This window comes from Lygodium microphyllum, chromosome 2 (assembly GCF_053477565.2).
Source record: "Lygodium microphyllum isolate KBCC chromosome 2, Lygodium_microphyllum_v1.1.10, whole genome shotgun sequence".
NCBI lineage: Eukaryota > Viridiplantae > Streptophyta > Polypodiopsida > Schizaeales > Lygodiaceae > Lygodium > Lygodium microphyllum.
The window spans coordinates 70,727,393-70,749,000 of NC_141136.1; the positions used below are offsets into that span (position 1 = coordinate 70,727,393).

A 21,608-nucleotide genomic window follows, 5' to 3' on the forward strand; every position below is an offset into this window, starting at 1 on the left:
CACTCTCCATGGACTATACTATAGTAACAAATGCTAGTAAGCCTTTTACTTATGATGAGGCTATGCATAGACATGATGGTCACTCTTGGGAGAGGACAATGCAAACAAAGTATTGACTCATTGTAGAAAAATCATACATGGGATTTGGTTCCTTTACCTAATGAAAAGCGTACTTTGCCATGCAAGTGGGTGTACAAGTTAAAGAGTACCCCTGGACGCCCCCAACCAACATAAGGATAGATAGGTTGCTAACAATTTTAAGCAAAAGATTAGTATTGACTTTGATAAAGCCTTCTCCTATGCTTGATACTAGGTTTGGTTGCTTAGTTAGAGTTGGATCTTTATCAAATGGATGTAAATATGGCTTTCTTACATGGAGACTTGCACGATGAGATTTATATACAGCAGTGTAAGGGCTTTGAGAAAAAAAACAAGGACCACCTAGTCTGCAAGTTGAAAAAGAGACTTGAGGTCTTAAGCAAGCACCTAGGAAATAGTATCACAAGTTTGATACTTTCATATACCCACAAGGATATATCCACAATGATATGGATTTGTGTTTATACACAAAGAAGACCCATGATGGCAGCCTTATGATTTTGGTACTCTATGTGGATGATATGTTGATTATTGGAAGCACTAATGATAAGCTGGATATCTTGAAAAGTTAACTCAAGAAGAGCTTTGAGATGAAGGACATGGGACATGCTTGCATATTCTTGGGATACGCATCACCTACAATCGCTCTAAGGGGCTCCCTTGCTTGTTATAGAAGGAGTACATTCAAAAGGTACTTGAGCAGTTTCATATGCAGAATGTTAAGCCTATTAGCTATCCTTTACCTTCTCATGTGAAGATTAGTCAAGCCAATTATCTGCAGCCTGATTAGTAGAAGGCCGAGATCTCTCATGCATCCACAATGGGCAGTTTGATAGATGCCATGATAACTACTTGTCCTAACATAGCATTTGCAATGGGAGTTATGGCATGCTATATGGCTACAGTTGGCAGGTAGCATTGGGATGTTCTGAACGGTATCACTAGGTACCTTAGAAACATTACAGATATATGCATATGTTATGGTAGCCAAGATACAAGAGTCGTGAATACTTTGCCTCTAATTATGTAGGATAATGGGCATTGGATAAAATGATATCTATTCCTCACTCTGTTGTACTCTATGTACATTTGTACTTTGTCACGTTTTTCTTGTTCTCTCCTCACTAGAGATTATTGGGAATAAAGGCGCATATACCTGCATTGCCTGTGTATTCACTATACTTCACTACCCTTACAACACACACACACCCCTGTACACCGCAAGTTGCAGGTACCCATCACTATCACTTCATTTTTTATTCTTTCGACGACTAATGAATAAGGGAAGATCCGTCACACATTGTAAGTATTGGAGTTCCCACATCTTGACTCTCTCTCTCTCTCTCTCTCTCTCTCTCTCTCTCTCTCTCTCTCTCTCTCTCTCTCTTGCTCCATCCGCCATAGCTTGCACCTCCCTTGCTTCCACTTGCTTGTGCTCCCACTCAGGCTCCTCCCTTCATATCCAAGCTCAATGTGGAGCCATCCGAATCCACATTAACAAGAGAGAAGCTTGATGATACATCAATTATAACCATAGCAGCTAAAAAACACATTTCTTTGAATTTAAAACTTACAAAACGTTTCTTAAAGTACAAAATATTTCTAAGAGTAAAAAACGTGGGTGTTTTTTTTTTAAATGAAATGGAACCCAAAAAATGGTTTTTTTGACAAAAACTATCAGGCAATGTTAAACATAATGATGATGATATGTAATGACTCGTGAGGGCTCAAAATTTTGGACGAGAGACTGATTTTTTTGTGATTTTGTTTAGTTATTGGACTTTGTCAATCTAGTATCTATTCTTGTCTTGAGAGTTGAATATTATACGACTTTAGTCTCATTTATGAGTTATTTATGATATATTATGATTCATTCTCGATTTTGACTTTTTATCAGTTTGTTTTGAAATGAGAATCATGATGTTGCAGCTTGACTTAGTCCACATTGTAGATAGGCTATTTACATGTTAATATCAATTTTCTTCATATGATATGTATGAATCATAATGTTTGAGTTCTAAACCATAGTATAGCTTGTCCAAGACTAACTTTGACATAAGTGACAAGTCAATAATGGATCATGGATATGTAACATATTATTCTCAATTGACTATTATCACTCAAGCTCAATTGGCAATTCTTTGTTTACAAGAGAGTTCCATAGCAGTTTAGAACCTCTTTTCCTAGTCAAAACTATTAAAAATCCCTATATAAAAAAACCCGTGTTTCTTATTTTACCCCCCCTTGAAAGAAACTCACGAAACACATTTCTGACGTTTCATTTCTAAACGTTTCCAATGTTTTTGGCTGCTATGATTATAACTACTGAGTTTTCAACTTCTCCTTGTCTTTTCTTGACGTCTGCGATATACTTAGTGGAGTAAAGTTCCTCAAGAATTATTCCACAAATTATTTGTTTGACAAGGTGTCCCTATGGCGCCAAAGTGTTGCATAAGTTTGAGGGATTTAATCAAATTGTCATCAGCGACGACAAGCTTGACATGCAAAACTTCCATGCTTGGAAGTTCAAATTGACCAATTTCCTTATGGGTAAAGGTTATTGTGGGACTACACTGAAGGAGCTATGCTAAGGCTCTAGAGTTACCAAAGCAAAATGCCACACCTAAGTAGGCCAAGGCATTGAAGGAATGAAAACAAGGTGCTCATAAAGTCATGTATTGGCTTTCCATAAGTGTTTCAGACAATATAATTGGGGCAGGTAGCCTACTTTCTCTATCATCACAACCCTTGATGAAAAGCCCATGTTGGTCCAGCCTACTTTCTCTATCATCACAACCCTTGCTGAAAACCCCGAGTTGGTCCAGCCTCCTGATTCTTTATCTGATTATGACTAGCATTCCTCCAAACTCAACCACCCCACTACTACTCCGACATTTCACACCACCTCAAATACTGCACTCAACATTATAAAACTACTGTCAGCCAATGATTACGAAGGCACACATGGTGACTCTCGAAGTCCCTTGCCAACAATGATAGCTATCATCTTGCTGTGCAGGATAAGCTAGTCACCAGACCCCTCTCCGAACAACAGCAAGTAAACTTCATGGCATCCCACAGACACATCTGCAGTTGCAATTCTCCTCACAATGCTCAACCAGCCCTCGAAGGTAAACAATCAATCTTTTAGCTTCTTCATGACTCTTCCATGACTTCGTCATTCTGCTACAGCCAGTGCTTTCAAAGCAGGTCACCTGAAGGAGGACCCAATTCCCGACAAGAACAATGTGAGATGAGGACTCAGCCTCGACCTCCCTTCTCGTCCCTGCCTCAACAATGACTGCAGCTTCTTTTTCCAATTTAAGACCTCCACCACAGGCCCTTCAGTCAGCTCCCTCTCCTTCACCCTGCTTTGAGGGTGAGAAGAACCCCCCATGCATCCATTGTCAGTATCAATTGTTCTCAAAGACTGCTGTGCTGGCTGCCAAACAATAACTCCCATATTTTCTTACTTCAGCTTTTCTTGCATGACATTTTTGTGTCTTTTTCGTAAACCTGATAACTATAAAGTTGTTTTTTGGTATTTTCAAACAAAATTTTTTACTTTTACCAAAAATAGTTACAGGCCTCATGTGTGTTAACACACCCATTCAAGGTTTTCACATCCGATGATGTCCAATTAGTACAGTCCGAAGCTAGTATGGTACTAATCGAACTAATAATTCTTGGACCTACATCCGATGTTACGTCTAATGAAAAAAAATTACATATAATTTTAAGTCTATGCTTAATGTTTGGACTTACAAGTTAAAACATAAACTTAGAGATTCAAGTCAAAAGTGCAAAAGAGAGTTGAAACAAGACTCGAGAGTGTACTATGTAGCATAAATAATGAAACCAACAACTTTGTTATGAGCTAGATGTGCAATCTCATACAAAAAGTGTACAAAAATGGATTGAGATAAAATCCATCATCCATGGCTCAATCCGAATCAAGATACATCATTACTCTAGGTGCTCATATCACTCTTAGCATCAAAGGTGGAAGCATCCTCATCACCACTTGAGGAGCCATCACCCTCCTCAACAAAATCACCCTCACTAATGATATTTCCCTCGTCATCATACTCGGGCTCTCTAAGCTCTAGGTGAGAACAGTGATAGGTATGTCCTCCTTGGCTGAACTAGGAGTACTTCTCGAGCCACTCCCACGCCTCATCACGGGCAACCGATGTGGATGCCGAAGTGGAAGTTCCATTGCTACCAACGAGAGGGCGAATAACAACACGGGCATGCCGTGCACAAGTGCGAGAGACCCACCGATCTATCTCCTCGAGCTCCAAGTAAAGCTCCCTAAAGATTTGCTCCTCCTGTAAGTCTCTCTCGCGAGCCACACTTTTAAGCATACTAGCGGAGAACTTGAGTGAATCCACATTTATCTATACATTTAAAAATGAAGAACTTAGATTAAACAAATGATTCTTTAAATATATTTCATAATCTATCAATAAAGTTATAAACTAAAAAGTATAAAAATTAGGTATATGATACCTGTCTTACCATAGACATCTCATGCATATTGCATAGCATGCGTAAATTGAAGCAACAATAAATTAGCCGCTCCAATTGTCGTGTGCTATGCTTGTTACGAATTTTGGTGTGCATGAGGAAATAGACGAACCAATTCCTCTCAAATGCACCCGACGAACAATCCTAAACCATGTGAAGAAAAAGTATGTTTAAAGTAAGTTTAACTAGAATTAAATGAAAAAAGACAAGAAATTTTTGAACATGTGCAAGAATGCATAAGGTCACTCTTTGCAGGTGAGCCAATTGATAGCCAAATGACTCCCACCAAAAAAGAGGCTTCACCAACGATTCCCGCTTCCAACAAATGGTGGATACGAAAGCGATGCCCCTTTCATCACTATATTTAATGAGCTCTTGGAAAAAGGCACCGTGGTGCTCTTCCGCCAAAGCCTTTGGAAGAAAGGCATCACGATGGGCAAGGACATTGGCATCCATGAAGAGAGAGGGTTTTTTGAAGGCAAAATGCAAGAGTGCCACAAAACCATGTATGGATTGCTTTATCCACTCCTATTTTTTCTGTCAAAAAGAAAATGTCATCTCTTTTAGGGGTGGTATCCAAGATATCACTACAGTAGGTGTAAGATCATAGAGATTTAGAGGGAGATTTAGAGGTGAAATTTGAAAAGAAAGTATGAGACAATATAAAATATAGATTCTCAAACTAAAAAGAAGCATGAATCATTAAAAAGAATAAAAATAAAAACAATACCATAAAGAAGAGGCCTCTCCATCCAAGATGGTCGATGATTGTATCTCCTCCATCGCATCCACCATAAGATGATAGATAAGGTCAATAGTAGCCCCCTCCATGTTCGTCATGCGAAGCACCTTGTAGATGGGAGTGACGGCAATGATAATGTCTCTCACATCCATCCAAAATTCCTCCTTTAAGCAAAGCCTTTCAACGGCCTTTGCTTCCACTTGGCTTGATGTGGACTCCCCTTCAAGCCATTCCTTAAACTCATCTGACACAACCCTTTTTTGTAGCTTCTCGCGAACGTCATAGACACGCTTCAGGAGAAGCCACGAGGCCGCAAATCGAGTCTTTGAGGGCTTCTTCAACTCCAAGTCCGAGTATGAGCAATATATCGCAAGAACTCGGACCTTGGAGTTGACAAACTCAACCGTTGTGCAAGCATCGTTGACAATCCTCGCCAACCACTCCAACTTGTCTATATCTTTCATAAAAAATCTAGACAATGTATAGCGCATGGTGTCCATACTATGGACGAAAACTCGACCTCAAGTTTCCACCTCATAGATGCACAATTCAAGGCATTGTCCGTGACAACTTGCACCACATTTTACGGCCCAACCAACAAGATTATATACGATGAAATTAAAATAAATTTGAGAGGTTAAAAGAAAATATTACAAACTAATGGATTTAGAAGTATTACCTCAATGATGGCTTGCCGTACATGTCGATATATGAACAAGCCCGTGATTCTTCTTCCCCTTGTGCCCGCATCCACCGCTCGTAGGAAGTATGTGCCAAGTGAGCAAGAGACGAGGATGTTGATGATCCCCTTTTTTTTCGATCACTCCATCCATCGGATAGGATAGAGCATCTATACTTCGCCCAACCAGTACGTACAGGCTCAAGGGACTTATTAATCCTCTCTCTCTCCTCATCGAGTTTCTTGGTACACATATCATTGTACGTGACATCGTACCATCCCTCGCATGGACCAACGGCGGCAATGGCTTTCACCATCCGCTTCCATCGATCCACTTTGAGAATATGGAAAGAGAGATTGCACTCAATTATAGCGCATGCAATCTCTATTTCCGCTTGCCTTTAAGAAAGGAGAGAGGATCAGAAAATTGCCCAGTTGCTTGGGCACGAGTGGCTTGTCTCTTGGGCATAGGTGTACCACTCGATTGGCTTTTTCTAGATGGGATAAAAGAGACCCCTCCAACAGAGAAAACTGAGACACTTGAAGAGGGATCATTTTCCGCATCCGAGACCTCATGATCAAGAGAGATCACCTCCTCACTTGCCCTTGAAAGGCCTTTGTGCCGCTTCAATGGCAAGTATTTCCGACGACAATCTTCATAGATATCGTCGAGAATACCAAGGCATGGTATGGCTTCCCCTCCTAATTTGCAAAGGTGGATGAGAAGGCGAGTGAGAGATGAGATTTGGAGCTTTGGGCAATACTTGCATTGCCACTTGCAAGTGTTGGATTTCTCCTTCACTCGTTCGAAGGAGACACAATGCAAGGGAAAAGCCTCATGGAGAGGGGGTGCCATTGATCATGTATAGAGAAAGCCTGGAGGGTCACGGGTGGAGGGTGAGATGATTGAAGAAAGGAGTGGAAAGAGTAGAGAGCTTGAAGAAGTAGATAGCTTGAGGGAGTAGAGAGAGGCTATAGCTTAATGGAGGAGGAGGTTGGAAGGGTTTAGAGGTTAAGGAAGGACTCCATGAGAAAGCTTAAGAGAGTAGGAAGAATGGAGAGCTTTAAAGGAGTAGGAGGAGGGGTGGAGAACTTGAAAGGATGAATGAGATGGTAGGGAAGGGGAGATTTTATAGAAAGGGAGAGTGCTTTAGCCTTTGGGGTTTAGGGTTGGCCCTTGCGCGGGGCGGGGGGGGGGGGGGAGAGAGAGAGAGAGAGAGAGAGAGATTTCAAATTCTGAAATTTGAATGGTGGCCCATCATCCATGGGACAGGTTGGTTCAAAACTTTAATCTTTAATCTTTTCTCTTGAGTCTTCGTGAGAAAGAAAGAAAAGATAAAGAGAAAGAAAAGAATAGAGAGAAAGAAAAAAATAATAGAGAAGATTCAAGAAAAAGAAAGGTAAGAAAGAAAAGAAAGAAAAGAAACGTAAGAAAGAAAAAAAAAACGGGCCTAAAAACGGTCAAAGAAGGGACCATTTAAAACTTTATTGGCCGCAAGACCCAAGCGTACAAGAGTCTGACCCGCGTGCGGCGTAATGGTCATGGTGGGGCGCAGTTCCAGACGGGATCACAGCGAGCGGACCAGACGGCACCAGACGCAGCGGACGGGACAGGACGGGTTGACCCATCCATCGGACGTGGACAACCTTGCACCCATTGATCTGAAAAAACTCAAGAGTATGCTACAGCCAGAACCTCCACTTAAGTGTTTGGATGTTGCTCTTCGTTCAACGCCATCAGGGTCTTATTCAGTGGATTTTGAAGGCTACACATGTTATCTCATCCCAACTAAGAAGAGTTTTCTGGCTTATTTGGGTAGATATAGCCTTGCCAAAAAATGCATGACACCGCCAAACATCCAGTGCTTGGCAATGACAACGCAAGCAATCCACACTGATTGCAATGTGCTTAACATCAACATAAAGGGGGGATTTTAATCCCATTTGAAAATTTTAAATCGGAATTAGACACTAGCCATGGGCACACATGTACTAAGACCTTTCCATTCCTTATTAAATATTTGTGCAGGGTCCTTTTGCCAGATTTTAATCCAAAATGACTTGTACTTCTTTTTTCTAATGATTGTCACCTTCACACACGCATACACAGAACACACTTCCAATTAGTGAATATTGGCATCCGAAAAGCCTTTCTCAGAGCCATTACAAAAGCCTTGTCAGCTTGCATGCCTATATTCATATTAAATGTAGTTTTAAGCAAATTTTTAAAACTGAAATCATAGATGATCTATGAATTTGAAGCCTGAAGGTTTTTTACCCTCACATTTAAAGGCTTCCGTTGACCTTACATGAATATTGCTTTTACATACTGTGAAGAATATGTAAAGATACCAAGGCCAAAGATGAAACCAATTTGATAGTCTATCAGCCCTACAGATCCATGTAAGACATTGTTATGATTCTTCTTCTTTCCTTTCTATGAACCAAACAAATGAAATGAAATACATTATGAAACTTCCAGTTAAGAAAATAAGGACGTTAAGATGCTCGTAGGTAGTCTCACCTCCCAGGTAAGTTGCATCTTAGGTCCATAGAGTAAAGGATCATATAGCGACAACCTGCTTTCAATGGAACACATCTGCAAGTTCAAAAGAAAGACTCAGTTAAACTTACAATTGAGATAAACCAAAAGATGTAAAAAACATTACTTAATGCACAAGAGCTGCAAAGACAGCAGAAGTACCTGATCCTGCAAAGAAATGTAAAGAAAAAAAGACTTCTCACACAAGACAGTTTTCAGTTTTATTTTCCAAATTTGCTATAGACTCTACTCACATTCAAGAGACTGTAATGTTTCAAGTGAGAACCCGTTCTCACCTGCATTTTTGAAATGAGAAAATGTAAAGCTGAGTAAGGCCAATTTATTAGGAGCCTATACATCAGCACAGGTACTCCACAGAAGCTGGGCATATTTTTATCCTCTGACCTCATTCCTTAGTTCTGCATATTACCAAACAAACTTCATGTCTCTAGATTCAGATATCATTTGGAATCCCACAGGTACAAAGAGTGAAAGGATCTGGACCAGTTACAAGCTCCACATTGAAGGTATGAAACCCATCCCCAACATTGGGCCCCCTATTCCCAAGTTGTCTACAAGATTTCAAAAGGATGCTCCTATCCTGAACAAAACATGTATGTGTGTCATGAATGATGTCTGGAAGCACAGGGCGGAGCCGCCCTACCAATCATCTTGGCCACTGCCTTATAGGCCACTGAAAACAAGGTGATCAGTCTCCACTAGGATAGCTCCAACTGGTCTCCCCCTTTGGGGAGGAGACTAATAAGACCTGCCATTAGACTCCCACGCATCCGTCCTGAGCTGAAAATCTCTTGAAAGGCCAGTAGTAGGGGGTCCTTCACCACCTCCCAATACGTAGTGAAGAAAGCATTAGAAAGACCGGGCATTTCTGCCCATCCTGTCACACGGCTTTTTTCAAAATCATATTTTTTTTAAAGAAAAACAGAAAAAATTCAACTTCTACCCCCTTTCTTGACGGGGTTTCACGCGCCAAGCACAAAAGACCAGATTTGTGCAACTGTGGTCCAGAAAATTTGTGGCTTTTCTCGGAATTGGGGATTGTGATGCAAAGCAAGGTCATTTGTCTCAAAATTGTGAAAATTTTGTGACATTTTGTCCCCGACATTTGGGGCTTTTCATGTACATGCACAAATTGGGATGAAACTTACCCAATTTCTCAACATTGATGCATATTGGGCCCTGTGCAATTTGGGGCTTTTGCAGTTTGGGCAAAATCTATGCAGCATTTGGTCAAATTATGTACATGCAAGTTGAATTCCACGCAATTTGGACATCAACACTTGGTAAAATTTTGGGATTTTGCTGAAATTGCTCTATTTTGGCAAAATTGGTCTGTCCTATGCATAATAGAGAAAATGCATATGTGTGTTTGATGCTTTGAGCACAAAATTTCAAGGCTTTTGACCGTTCGAGTACAATTTTACGCCCGTGGGTACATGTTCAACAGAAATTGCAGCTGAAATTTTGGGATTTCTCATGTAATGTGATGCATATGCCCTTGGAACAGCTGTAATCAATTAGATAATGCTGTAGCACATGGTTTGGTGCTTCTGAAAATTTAATTACAGATCTGAAATTTGTGCTTTTGCATGGTCATTTATTGCTGATTGGTACTTGTTTGTACCTTGGTCACTTGAGTGATAGTTTGGGCCTGCATTTCCTGGTTTTTCGTCACATTTGGGCTGAAAATCATGGCTGGCAGCAATGACAGCAGTAATCTGATGCACATAAAGAAGCTTGAAGCCGCACATAACTTTGCAATTTGGCGAAAGCAGTGCTACAATATCCTCTTGCAAAAGAAGCAGGCAAAGCTAATCAAAACCAAAGGGGCAAAGCCCCCGGACATGGAGAAGGACGATTGGAATGAGTTAAATGAGCTTGCATGCTCAACCATAGAGCTTTCAATTTCTGATGCCTTGCTATTCGACATTAAAGGTTTGGATTCTGCATATGCTATATGAACTAGACTCGAAGAACTATATGTACAAAAGAGTGCTGCAAGCAAAGTGTATTGGCTGAAAAAGCTTATGGATTTGCATATAAAAGAGGGTACAACAATGTCTACTCACTTTAGTGAGTTTAACTCCATTTTCAGCCAGATGGTTGCCTTGAAGTTCATGATTGATGAGGAATTTAAGGCTACTTTCTTACTTTGCACTCTACCAAAGAGTTGGGATACATTCAGGACTGCTATGAGCAATTCTAATGTAATCCTTTTGTATGCTAATGTAGAGAGTGCTCTACTTATGGAAGAGATGAATCGGCAAAACAATGCATCTAGTAAGTCTTCCAGTGCTTTTGCATACTAGGGGCAGATCACAGCAAAAGGGCAAATATGATAGCAAGGGACGTAGTAGATCACATGGCAAAGATGTTGAATGTCATCACTGTGGCAAGAAGGGACACTTTAAACATGATTGTTACAAATGGAAGAAAGAGAAAGGAAAAGGCAAGAAGACAGATCATAGCAAGGAAGAGAAGAAGGATAATCAGCCTAAGAAGAGTAGTGTAAAAATTGAAGAGGTGAATGTAGTCACTCATGACAGTGATAGTGAGAGTGTGTCACAGGGACGTGAAATTTTGAGATGCTTTAACCTTGCTAGTAACATTTGATTAAGTTATTAATCAAATGTGCAAGGTTATTTAGCACATGTGATACACATGGCAGTTATTTCATGGAAACAGGCCAAGGACCCCGAGGATGCAGTGGGTATTAAAGGTTAAAGTTGTGTTAAGTTATGCCAACTGGGTTTTGGTGGTCAGTTGGTGCCAGGTTGGACCCTAGGACAATTGTTTGGCCATTAAGTGTCAATGGTGACACTAGGGACTAGCATTAATTAATTAATTAATGCTAGTCTAAGGGTCAACAAAGGTTGGGAACCACTCCAAGTTGCAAATGGCCTAGCCAATTTCATTATAGATGGGCATGTTTAATTTTGGGCACGGTCAAAAGGGCTGAAATTAATTTTCAGAATAGATTATTTCTGAAAATTAATTCAATAGCTGAAAATGCATTAGAAAGGCTGCCACTTGGCAAAACTTTCCCATGCAACTAGAGAGAAGGCTGTTGAAGGGTGGTGGAAGCTGAATTGCAGCCATTCTGAGATTGGTGGAGGGAGAGGAGGTGATCAGATTTGGCTCTGAGAGGCGACGACGACTGATCGCACGCCGCGACAGGACAAGGGGCAGTAGGTTTTCTCTTCCGCCTCAAGAGAGGCGGCGGTAAAAGAGGAGGGCTCGCCAACCGAGCCTGCCGAGCTACAGTTTTACCCCCCTTTTGAAGCTGTTGGTGCCATCAGATTTGTTATCAGAGCTACGAATCAAAAGATACATTTCAGCTGATTTTCTCTCTCTCTACAACATTCTCTCATCTCCTCCAATCTATGCTCAAGCATTCTCAGTAATTATCAGCCATTGGTAGCAGAGTACAGCCAAATTTGCTGGACAACAGAGAGTTTACTGCTGTAAACCCTAAATTACAGCAGTAAATCAATCAAAGGCATTGTACACTGAAATCAGCACCGGAAATTCATGGAATTGTGAAAATTTCATATGCCAGCCCATCTATTGTGAATTTGGGGCAGCATTTGACTAGTTGGGTTCCGTTAAAGCAGTCCTGGGTGAAAATCAAGGGGCAATTTGCCCGAATGCTTTGCTGATTATTGGAATAGCAAGAGGCTTTTGAATCAGCCAAGGAGATCGTGAAATCTCGGCTTGTAATTTATCCATTAGCAATTGAAATTAAAGAAATACCGAAAGGGGCGCCAGTTTTGGGGCCAACAGGGTGTCCATTATCCAAGTATATGAAGGTAAAGTGAGCATTTCAGTTTATGTTCATTTGTTCATTATTGTAATTAAGTGCTTAATCAGGTTAAACCACGCTATTTGAGAAGGAAGGCTAGTTCCAGAGTGACGTACTCTTTGTCTCTTCACACTTTGGTGCACATGCTTTACTTGCAAATACAAATGATCACATGCATACCTGGATTCTCGATTCAGGTGCTTCCTTTCATGTCACCCCTCATCGTGAGTGATTCTCCGCCTATACAGGGGGTCAACCTCGTGTTGTCCATCTTCAAGACAACTATGCATGTGACATTTCAGGTATTGGCAGTGTGCAGCTACAGTTTCAGCATGGCTTTGTCTTTACACTTGAGCATGTACGGTGAAAAACTCCCTGCACATTCACATCATGTCTCCCTTCCACGCCCAAAAGGCTATTGAGGTACGGAAGGAAGACTCCGAGCGCCTGTCCTCAAGGCCAGCAAGGGCTGCCAGTGAGCGCACCTCCTGTGTGTGGAGAGTAGGATTTTCTAGTGTCTCCTGGAGTAGTCTGTGCGTAGCTGCTAGGTCTCGCCGGAGTGCTCCTCCTCTTCCCTGCTTTGCTCCCTGGCCTGTAGGGCTACCTCTTGGCAGATGCTGCTCGACTCAGCTAGGACCTCTGCAACCTCCTCTGCGATCCAGTCTCTCCTGCACCACTCCCTAGTCCAGAGTTGCTCAGTCTACCTCCTGCCTCCTGTAGATCAAGTCACGAATCCGACAGGATCATGTGTCCAGGGCTGAAACTGGAGCATCAAGTGTCAGGAGAACCGCACAGTGATCAAACAAAGTGGTACCGGCCAACTGCCCTTCCTGGCCTCTGCGAGAGCACCCCCACTCTCCCACGTAGAACCTATCCATCCGCTCTAGTAAAACTCCGCCCAACCGCCTGTATCCTCAAGAGAAATCCAACGACCTCTCCCTCCTGTGGAAAGTTGCATCTCTCCAAGCATTGCATGCTCCTACTACGCGGAGAAAAACCTCCTGTGCCTCCTACTCCTCCTCTGCTATACCCTGGTAATTTCTACCTCTGCCTTGCTGGTCCTCTAAGGTCTCTAGGTTGTTGAAGTCTCCTCCAACAATCCAAGAGTCCACCTCTCGGAGTCCTGCTACGATCTCCACCTAGAACCTACTACGTGCCCTAACCTCAATGGGGGCATAAACATTGAGAACTCCAAGGCACGAGTCCCCAATATCCAATCCGATCCATAGAACCCTCCCTTCACAATCGTCTGGTCATGTACACAGGCGGTGGGGCTCAGGCCAATAGAGGTGCATATGCCTCCACTCTTGCCGTGGACACCGATGACGTACTCCCAATAGGTGTGTGAACTGCCTAGGAGTACCTTACCTACCCGATGGGCCTGGGCACGAGTAAGCTTGTGCTCCTGTAGAAGTAAGATGTTGATCCGTCTGGCAAGGGCAAGCTGTAACTCCTACCGAACAATCAACTTCCTGGAACCACGTGTCCCATTGTAGTGGAGGCTATTAACATTCCAGGATGCAAGATGTAGACTCATAGGGAAACCTATGACTAACCGAGCACGCATCTATTCGGTGTGGAAGCTGCTGATGAAGAAGAAGAGCTATGGGGCATGCGAATATGCTTTGCCACAGGCCTAGATGGTAAACTCCATTCCCCCATCCTGACCCTTGGGTGGACCATGGGGGTGATAGATGCTCCAGGTGGTACAACCAAGGCATCAATCAACCGAGCTAAGAGACATGACTGTGTACACTAGTAGAAATGGGCAGCCTGTGCCAAGGGCTACTCGATTACATCCATCGGTGCTCTCCACTGTGGAGGGGCTCAAAAGATAATGCTCAAATGTGGGACCTTGGCACTAGCCCACCAGTTAATGTCCATCATGTAACTTGGCCACTGCTGGAAAAAGAGTGCTAGTCCTCCTTCTCCCATCCACTAGTAGATGTGACCGGCCATCTAGCTCTTCACCTCCTCCATCTGTGTCATCGTCCAGTCTCCTGAGTGAGAGAACTGAAGAAAGAAAAAATAGTTTGGTCCATCGGGGGGCGCTGGGCTATGGGGTGCTCTGCCGAGGGTCCATCGCTTGCCCTCGTGCTCCTTGTTGCCATGGCTGTGTCTGAGGGGGTTGATTGCAGCCCCCCTGCCGTCTCCCTCTCTGTCGTCTCAGGACCCATGTAAAACCATCAACATCCACCTGTGGGACTATCAGCAGAGTCACCTTGGCTCCAAAGCACGTGCAATCTGTTGCTTGATGCCCAAAGTCATGGCATCGTAGCCACTGCCCTGGCTGCCCAGTCATAATAACCTGCTGCCTAAAAGAGTGTCCGCCTGCCTCAATCTCCAAACACTTTGGTATATTCTTTGTATCCTTCACATCCACCTATATCTTTGGGACTCCTACGGGGCTGTCACTGCATCTGCGAAGGAGGCAGGAAGAACTGTGCCGAAGAGCCCGTCCAAAGTCCTCCACTAACTGGAGATACTCTACCACCAATCCAGGGAAAAGTAAGGTGACTGGATTTCTAAGAAAAGTGTTATGCAGCGCAAATGCCTCCACTGTGAAGCCAGGGAACCATGTAAATGACCCCCTTCGTATTGCCATAAGGTGAGCTATCCACTAGCTCATGAGCTACGTCTGCAAAGGTGAGTCGAACCATGAAGATCCCTTGTGTTGCACTTGAGTGTTGACTAGATGCGAGCTCGAAGTGAGTAGAGATAGAGCAGAGAGCTTGGAGAATCGTGTTAGAGTGTACCATTGTGTTGCCCGGTACACAAAGAATAAAAATATATTTATATGTTAAGATACAAGTAAAGGGTGTGTTCACACCTATAAGTTTATACATGCAGGAGTTTATACCCGAAGGGTTTTTACAATCAACAACCTCCCACTTAAAAGCCCAAAAAGGTTCCAGTAAACTATCCAACTCCCACTAGTCGAATGCAATGCTCATGCTCAGCCTTTGCAAGACTTTTAGTGAGAACATCTGCAGGGTTATCTTGGGTTTTGACCTTAGTCAGTGTGACAAGACCATCATCCAAGACCTGTCGAATGAAGTGGTACCAGACATCTATGTGTTTGGTACGTGCATGAAACATGGCATTCTTAGCCAGACATACTGCACTCTGGCTATCACAACCAAGCACTGGATTACGTGAAAAAAAACCAAAATCCTTGACCAAACGGCCAAGACAAATAGCTTCCTTAGAAGCTTCTATGGCTGAAATATATTCAACTTCAATAGTACTTAGTGCTACAATTTTCTGCAATCCTGAACACCAAGAGATAACCCCACCAGCCAAAGTAAAAACATACCCACCGGTAGACTTCCTAGTGTCGAGATCTCTTGCCATGTCCGAATCACAAAATCCCTGGAACTCGAGTCTACCCTTTCCATAGCATATACACTTTTCTTGTGTACCTTTCAGTATCTAAAGATACATTTCACTACTTCCCAATGTGGCTTGCCAAGGTTAGACATGAATCTACTAACAACTCCCACTGCATGAGCAATGTTAGGGCGAGTTGCAACCATGGCATACACCAAAGATCCACAAGCTAATGCATAAGGTATACCCTTCAAGGCACTAGCAGCTGGATCATCCTTAGGGAAATCAGCTTTGATAAGCTTTGTATGTGGCGGTAAAGGCACACCAAGAGGCTTAGCATCAACCATATTAAACATGTCAAGTACTTTGCTGATGTACTTATCTTGTGAGAGAAACAACAAACGCTACCCTCTGTCTCTTTTAATGCATATGCTCAAAATGTGTTCAACTGCCCCAAAATCTTTTATGGAGAAGACTGTACTCAGCTGACTTTTAAGAGCATTCAAAGTACTCTTATGTTGTCCTGCAATCAACATGTCATCCACATATAAAACCAGTACAATAAGGCTTTCATCATCAGTCTTTTTAGTGTATAAGCAGTGATCTGCATGACTGCGTTTAAATCCATGGCTAAGCATAAAGGTATCAAATTTTTTGTAGCATTGTCTAGGCGCTTGTTTCAGCCTATATAAGCTACATTTCAGCTTACAAACCAAATGCTCTTTTATTGGAATAGCAAATCCTTCTGCCTGCTTCATGTACAGCTCTTCATCCAAGTCACCATGAAGAAAGGCAGTCTTCACATCCATCTAATCCTCACTAAATCCAAGGATGCAGTGAGAGCAAACAAAACACAGAGCATAGTCATCTTCACCACTGGTGAAAAGACCTCCTGGAAGTCTATGCCTTCCTTCTATATATAGCCCTTAGCAACCAGCCATACCTTGTAATTGGGCTCCCCATTAATACATTTCACTTTGTAAACCCATTTATTAAGAATAGCTTTCCTATCCTTGGGCAAAGGTACAAGCTCCCATGTGTTATTTGCATATAGAAACTTCATCTCTTCCTGCATAGCAAGCTCCCACTTTCTCTTGTTTTCACATGATTGTGCCTCTTTAAATGTCAGAGGCTCACCCTCATCAATCAACAAAATGCAATCAAAAGATGGCTGAAACCTTTGTGGCTGCCTTCTGGCACCTGTAGACCTTACCCAATGATCTGTATTATCAGGCAGTGGGCCTACATCTTGAGGAATGTGCACACCATCACCAAGTGGCTGATTTTCAGCATTTTCTTGCTGCTGTAATCTGTTTTCAGCATGTTCTTCTTGCTGTCCTATTTCATCCTATGCATCTACGTGCTGTCCTTGATCTTCTAGCTGTAGCACAATAGGTTGCTGCTCATTTTCAGCATCAAAAGGGACAAAACTTTCAACTAATGGCTGCTGAATGATTGGCTGTTCATGCTGAAATTTGACCTCCTTTTTGTCAAGATCACCCTGTGTAGCATTTTTCAGCATCTTTGCCTCATTAAATACTACGTCTCAGCTGCATAATATCTTCCTACCCTAAATAAGCCAAACTCTATAACCCACCTCTCCTTGATCTCCATATCCCTTGAAGATGCCCTTGATAGATTATGTCTAGTTTGGTCCTTTGTTCTACAGGTACATGCACAAAGGCATCACAACCAAAGACATGTAAATGGTCATATGAAGCAGGTTTGCCAGACCAAACCTCTTCAGGAATGCCATTTTCCAATGCACGATTGGGAGAGCGATTTCATACATGAACTGCAATTTTAAGAGCCTCTCCCCAAACTGCTGAGAGAGATTAGTTGTGGACAGCATGCATCTAATTCTCTCACAAAGTGTGTGATTATATCTTTCAGCCACGCCATTTGATGCAAGATTATAAGAGGCTGTCAACTCCCTCTTAATGCCATGCATCTCACAAAACTTGTTAAATTCATTTGAGACATACTCACCCCCATTATCTGTTCTTATGGCTTTCAACTTAAGCCCTTTCTGTGTGGTAACAAAAGCATGAAACTTTTTAAAAGCATCCAACACTTCCTTTTTGCTCTTAAGTACGTACACCCATGACTTTCTACCAAAATCATCAATGAAAGTAACAAAGTACTGTGCACCCCCATACGAATTAATAGGCTTAGTGCACACATTAGAGTGTACTAAGTCAAGAGCATTAGACTTCTTAATGACACCAGAGTAATAAGGAAACTTCACATGTTTTCCATATGAGCAATCATTACAAAATTCGAGACCAGAGCCTTTTACATCAAATCTCCCTAAAGAGGAGAGAACCTGAAGGCCTTTCTAGCTCATATGACCAAGTCTTTTGTGCCAAAGCTCCATCTGTGTATGGACTTTAACCACAGCCAAGAACTTTACAATGCAATTAATATAAAGTTCCCCTTTTGCTGCCTTTAACAATCAGCATAGAGCCCTTATGGACCTTCCAAGATCCACCACTAAAGGTAGTAAAATACCCTCTAGCATCAAGCTGCCCAACTGATGGTAGACTTTTCTTTATGCCAGGTACAAATCTGACATCCTACAAAATCAGCCCTTGGCCATTTTCAAGGGCCAAGTGAATGGTGCCAACACCCTGTATCTCACATGCATAATTATTACCCAAGTAAACCTTGCCTAGGCAACCTGCAGTGTATTCAAAAAATGACTCCAAAGAGGGGATAACATGAAAAGAGGCACCACTGTCCACTATCCATGATTGTGACACCCCATCATGAGCTGAAAGTAAAGCATCGATTACATTCCTTTTGGTGATTACTTTCAACACTAGATTTTCTTCTGATTTCTTCATTAAGGATTGAACCTCTAACACCATCAGAAGTCAAAGCAGGATTGTTGCTAAGTGACACAACCACAAATTCCCCGCTATCAAGCAAAGTCATCAATAAGAAAATAGCTTTCAATTTATCATCGAAAGCCGCCAAACCAGAGTCTTGCAACTAACTCAAACCCCTGTGAAAGCACTCAAATGCTTGGATGTTGGCTTAGACTCATCCAACTCCATGTTCACAAGTTTAAGCATAAGATGCACTTGATTCACAGGAGTTGTATTTTCATAAGTGTCCTTAAGTTGTTTCCATACAGCATAACCTGTATCAAGACGCTTGATGTCTGCAAGTACATCATCACCTGTATCAAGACGCTTGATGTCTGCAAGTACATCATCAGACACTACCATCTTAATGTATGCAATGGCCTTCTTGTTAAGTCTAGCCCAATCCACATCTGTCATAGCTACAGGCTTAGTCTCCAAGAGAGTATCTTCACAATCCTTGAGAAACAAAATGCCTTGCATCCTATCTTTCCACAAGTCAAGCCAGTGCCATCAAACCTCTTGATTTCAAAGAGAGATTTAGTGTCACTGCTGCTAGAAGCATTTGCAGCCATTTTTCAGCAATACACTAGAAATTCAATGCTGCAATTTATGACAACAAAAATGAGCTGAATATTCAGCTGATTTCAGCCCAAATTTTCAGCAAATAATAGCAAGATTCAGTCCAAGTATATGTACAGCAGTAGAACGAATGACTTTCAACAATATGACTGCAATTTCAGCATACATTAAATGCATACATCGCTGCCAGGTAACTCCCACTTCAGTAATATCACCAAAAATACATCTGCAACAATCCCAAATCTGCAAATGATCACTAAGACTGCTGCAACATGAATACTCAGCAATACATCAACTCAATGGGAGCTGCCCAACATGTGTACTGCATACATATGTGCTCATATCAACTTCTGATACACAAAACACCAAGAAATCTCTGCAATTTCTCCAAAACCGCACAGGCGGGAGATAAAAAATGCTCAACTCACTCTGCTTATGGCAACAAGATTGCTTCAACAATATTCCCAAAGTGCATTTCACGCATCAACTTTGCCAAAATCCATAGATTTCAGCAAAAGCCCCAAAATTTCAATATCACATCTGCCCCAATTACATTAATGCATGTTCCCGAGAGCATTAAACCGGAAAATTTAGTAAAATTTTACAAAAACTTGCAAAAGCCACAAAATTTCCAGGTCCAAGTGTGCAAAATGTCAGCCAATTTGACTCTGCTGAACAAAATTTCACCAATACAGCAAAAGCCCCAAATTTTATAGGTCCAATGTTGAGAGATTTTCCTCAAAGGAGTAAAATTCTATCTAATTTGGCAAAATCCCCAAATTAATTGAAGTCACCACCGCACGCAATGTCTACAATTTCTAACTTAAAAATCACTGACGGGCATAAACAAGGTCTAATCTCGGAAAAGCCCCGAATTTCGGGCTCGATTTTGCACAGAATTTACAATTGTGATTTCAGGCGTGAATCCCTGGTAAGAAGAAGGGGTAATTTTGAAATTGAAGGAATTTTGTTTTACTCCTTACGTAATGACAAGAAGGGAAGGTCCGTTGACCTCACGTGACTGACGTGATGCCAGTTGTTGATTCCCCGCTTGGTCACGTGACTGAAGTGATGCCTGTCGCTGGTTCCCCGCTTGGTCGTCGCCTGCCCATCGCCACGCTAGTCCCCCCCGCTTGATCCGTCATGTTGCAACCGTCGCCTACACACGAACGACTGGTCAATTGTTGGTCGCGACCTATCTTCTGCGTGTCACCTGGATTGGGGGCACAATTGTCCTCTTGTCGACCTGCTGGTTCCCAACTCGTCACGTCTTCTGCCTACTCTCAGCCGGCAATCTGATCTCGATAAGCATGCACAACCTGTGCTCTAATACCAATTTGTTGCACTTGAGTGCTGACCAAAATGTGAGCTCGGAGTGAGTAGAGATAGAACAGAGATCGAGTAGAGAGCTTAGAGAATCGTGTTAGAGTGTACCAGTGTGTTGCCCGGTACGCAAAGAATAAAAATGTATTTATATGTTAGGGTACAAGTAAAGGGTGTGTCCACACCCGTAGGTTTATACACACGGGAGTTTACACTCGAAGGGGCTTTACACCCAACACCTTGACCCATGAGAACTCCCTCCGCGATAAAGCGCTGTGCATTGAAGCCAATCCCAAAGCTTGGCCCCAGATGGGGAGTGTCCTACAACCTAACCAAAGATCCTTGTTTCTTTTAGCTCCAACTCTGTGGCACGAACGGCTAAGAGCTATTCCTCAGTGAGAACGATACGCAAGGTGTTTCACTGGGGGGCACTCACAGAATGCATCCGCATCTGACCAGAGGTTTCCATTGCACGTCCCTATACTGAGAACCTACCAATCACATTGTTGTGCTACCGGAGGGAGAGAGTCGATGGCCAAAAGGGGGAGATGCTATTTTCTAGCGGTGGGGGGAGGTGCTAGACACCACGGATAGCCGGCTCACGACGGGCACAACGCAGGTGGTGGGTTTGCCAGACGGGGCCACAGGGCAGAGGAAGCAAGGGTAGCTCAGGGGAGAAGTAGGGCGGGTGAGGGGAGCTAGCGTAGGACCTTGCCTGGCAGGGGGGGGGCGCGGGGGTTTTCTCTCTCTCTCTCTCTCTCTCTCTCTCTCTCTCTCTCTCTCTCTCTCTCTCCGTAATGGATGTTATATTTATAAAGTACTAAACAACAAAAGAGTTACAAAAGTCATGGCAAAGACGCAGAGGAAATTGCCATATGCCAGGGAAGTAAGTCCTCCCGAGGGAGTAAGTCCGAGTGCCGAATGAGATCTATCTGCCAATGCAAGAGGCCTTTAAGCCTCGCAATATGTCCCCGAACATTAGAGGCTGAATCAAAAAGAAAAGCATTTCGAATGGTCCAATTGTGCCAGCAGCCCCAATATCTAAGAAAGTGAAACAAGATCTTCATATGCGACTGTGCCGGTATGGGGTA

At 42.6% G+C, this 21,608-nt stretch overlaps 1 protein-coding gene and 1 pseudogene across 2 annotated transcripts in view; both read right to left on the reverse strand.

Moving 5' to 3' along the window:
- Positions 1 to 21,608, reverse strand: part of LOC148039874 (uncharacterized) — a 102,967-nt gene that overhangs the window by 16,255 nt on the left and 65,104 nt on the right. For both annotated transcript variants that reach the window (XM_087694901.1, XM_087694909.1), the window contains exon 11: positions 8,575 to 8,649. In XM_087694901.1, coding sequence (XP_087551027.1) covers positions 8,575 to 8,649 — 75 coding nt within the window. The remainder of the gene's footprint in view (positions 1 to 8,574; positions 8,650 to 21,608) is intronic.
- Positions 4,204 to 6,906, reverse strand: LOC148039875 (uncharacterized; annotated as a pseudogene).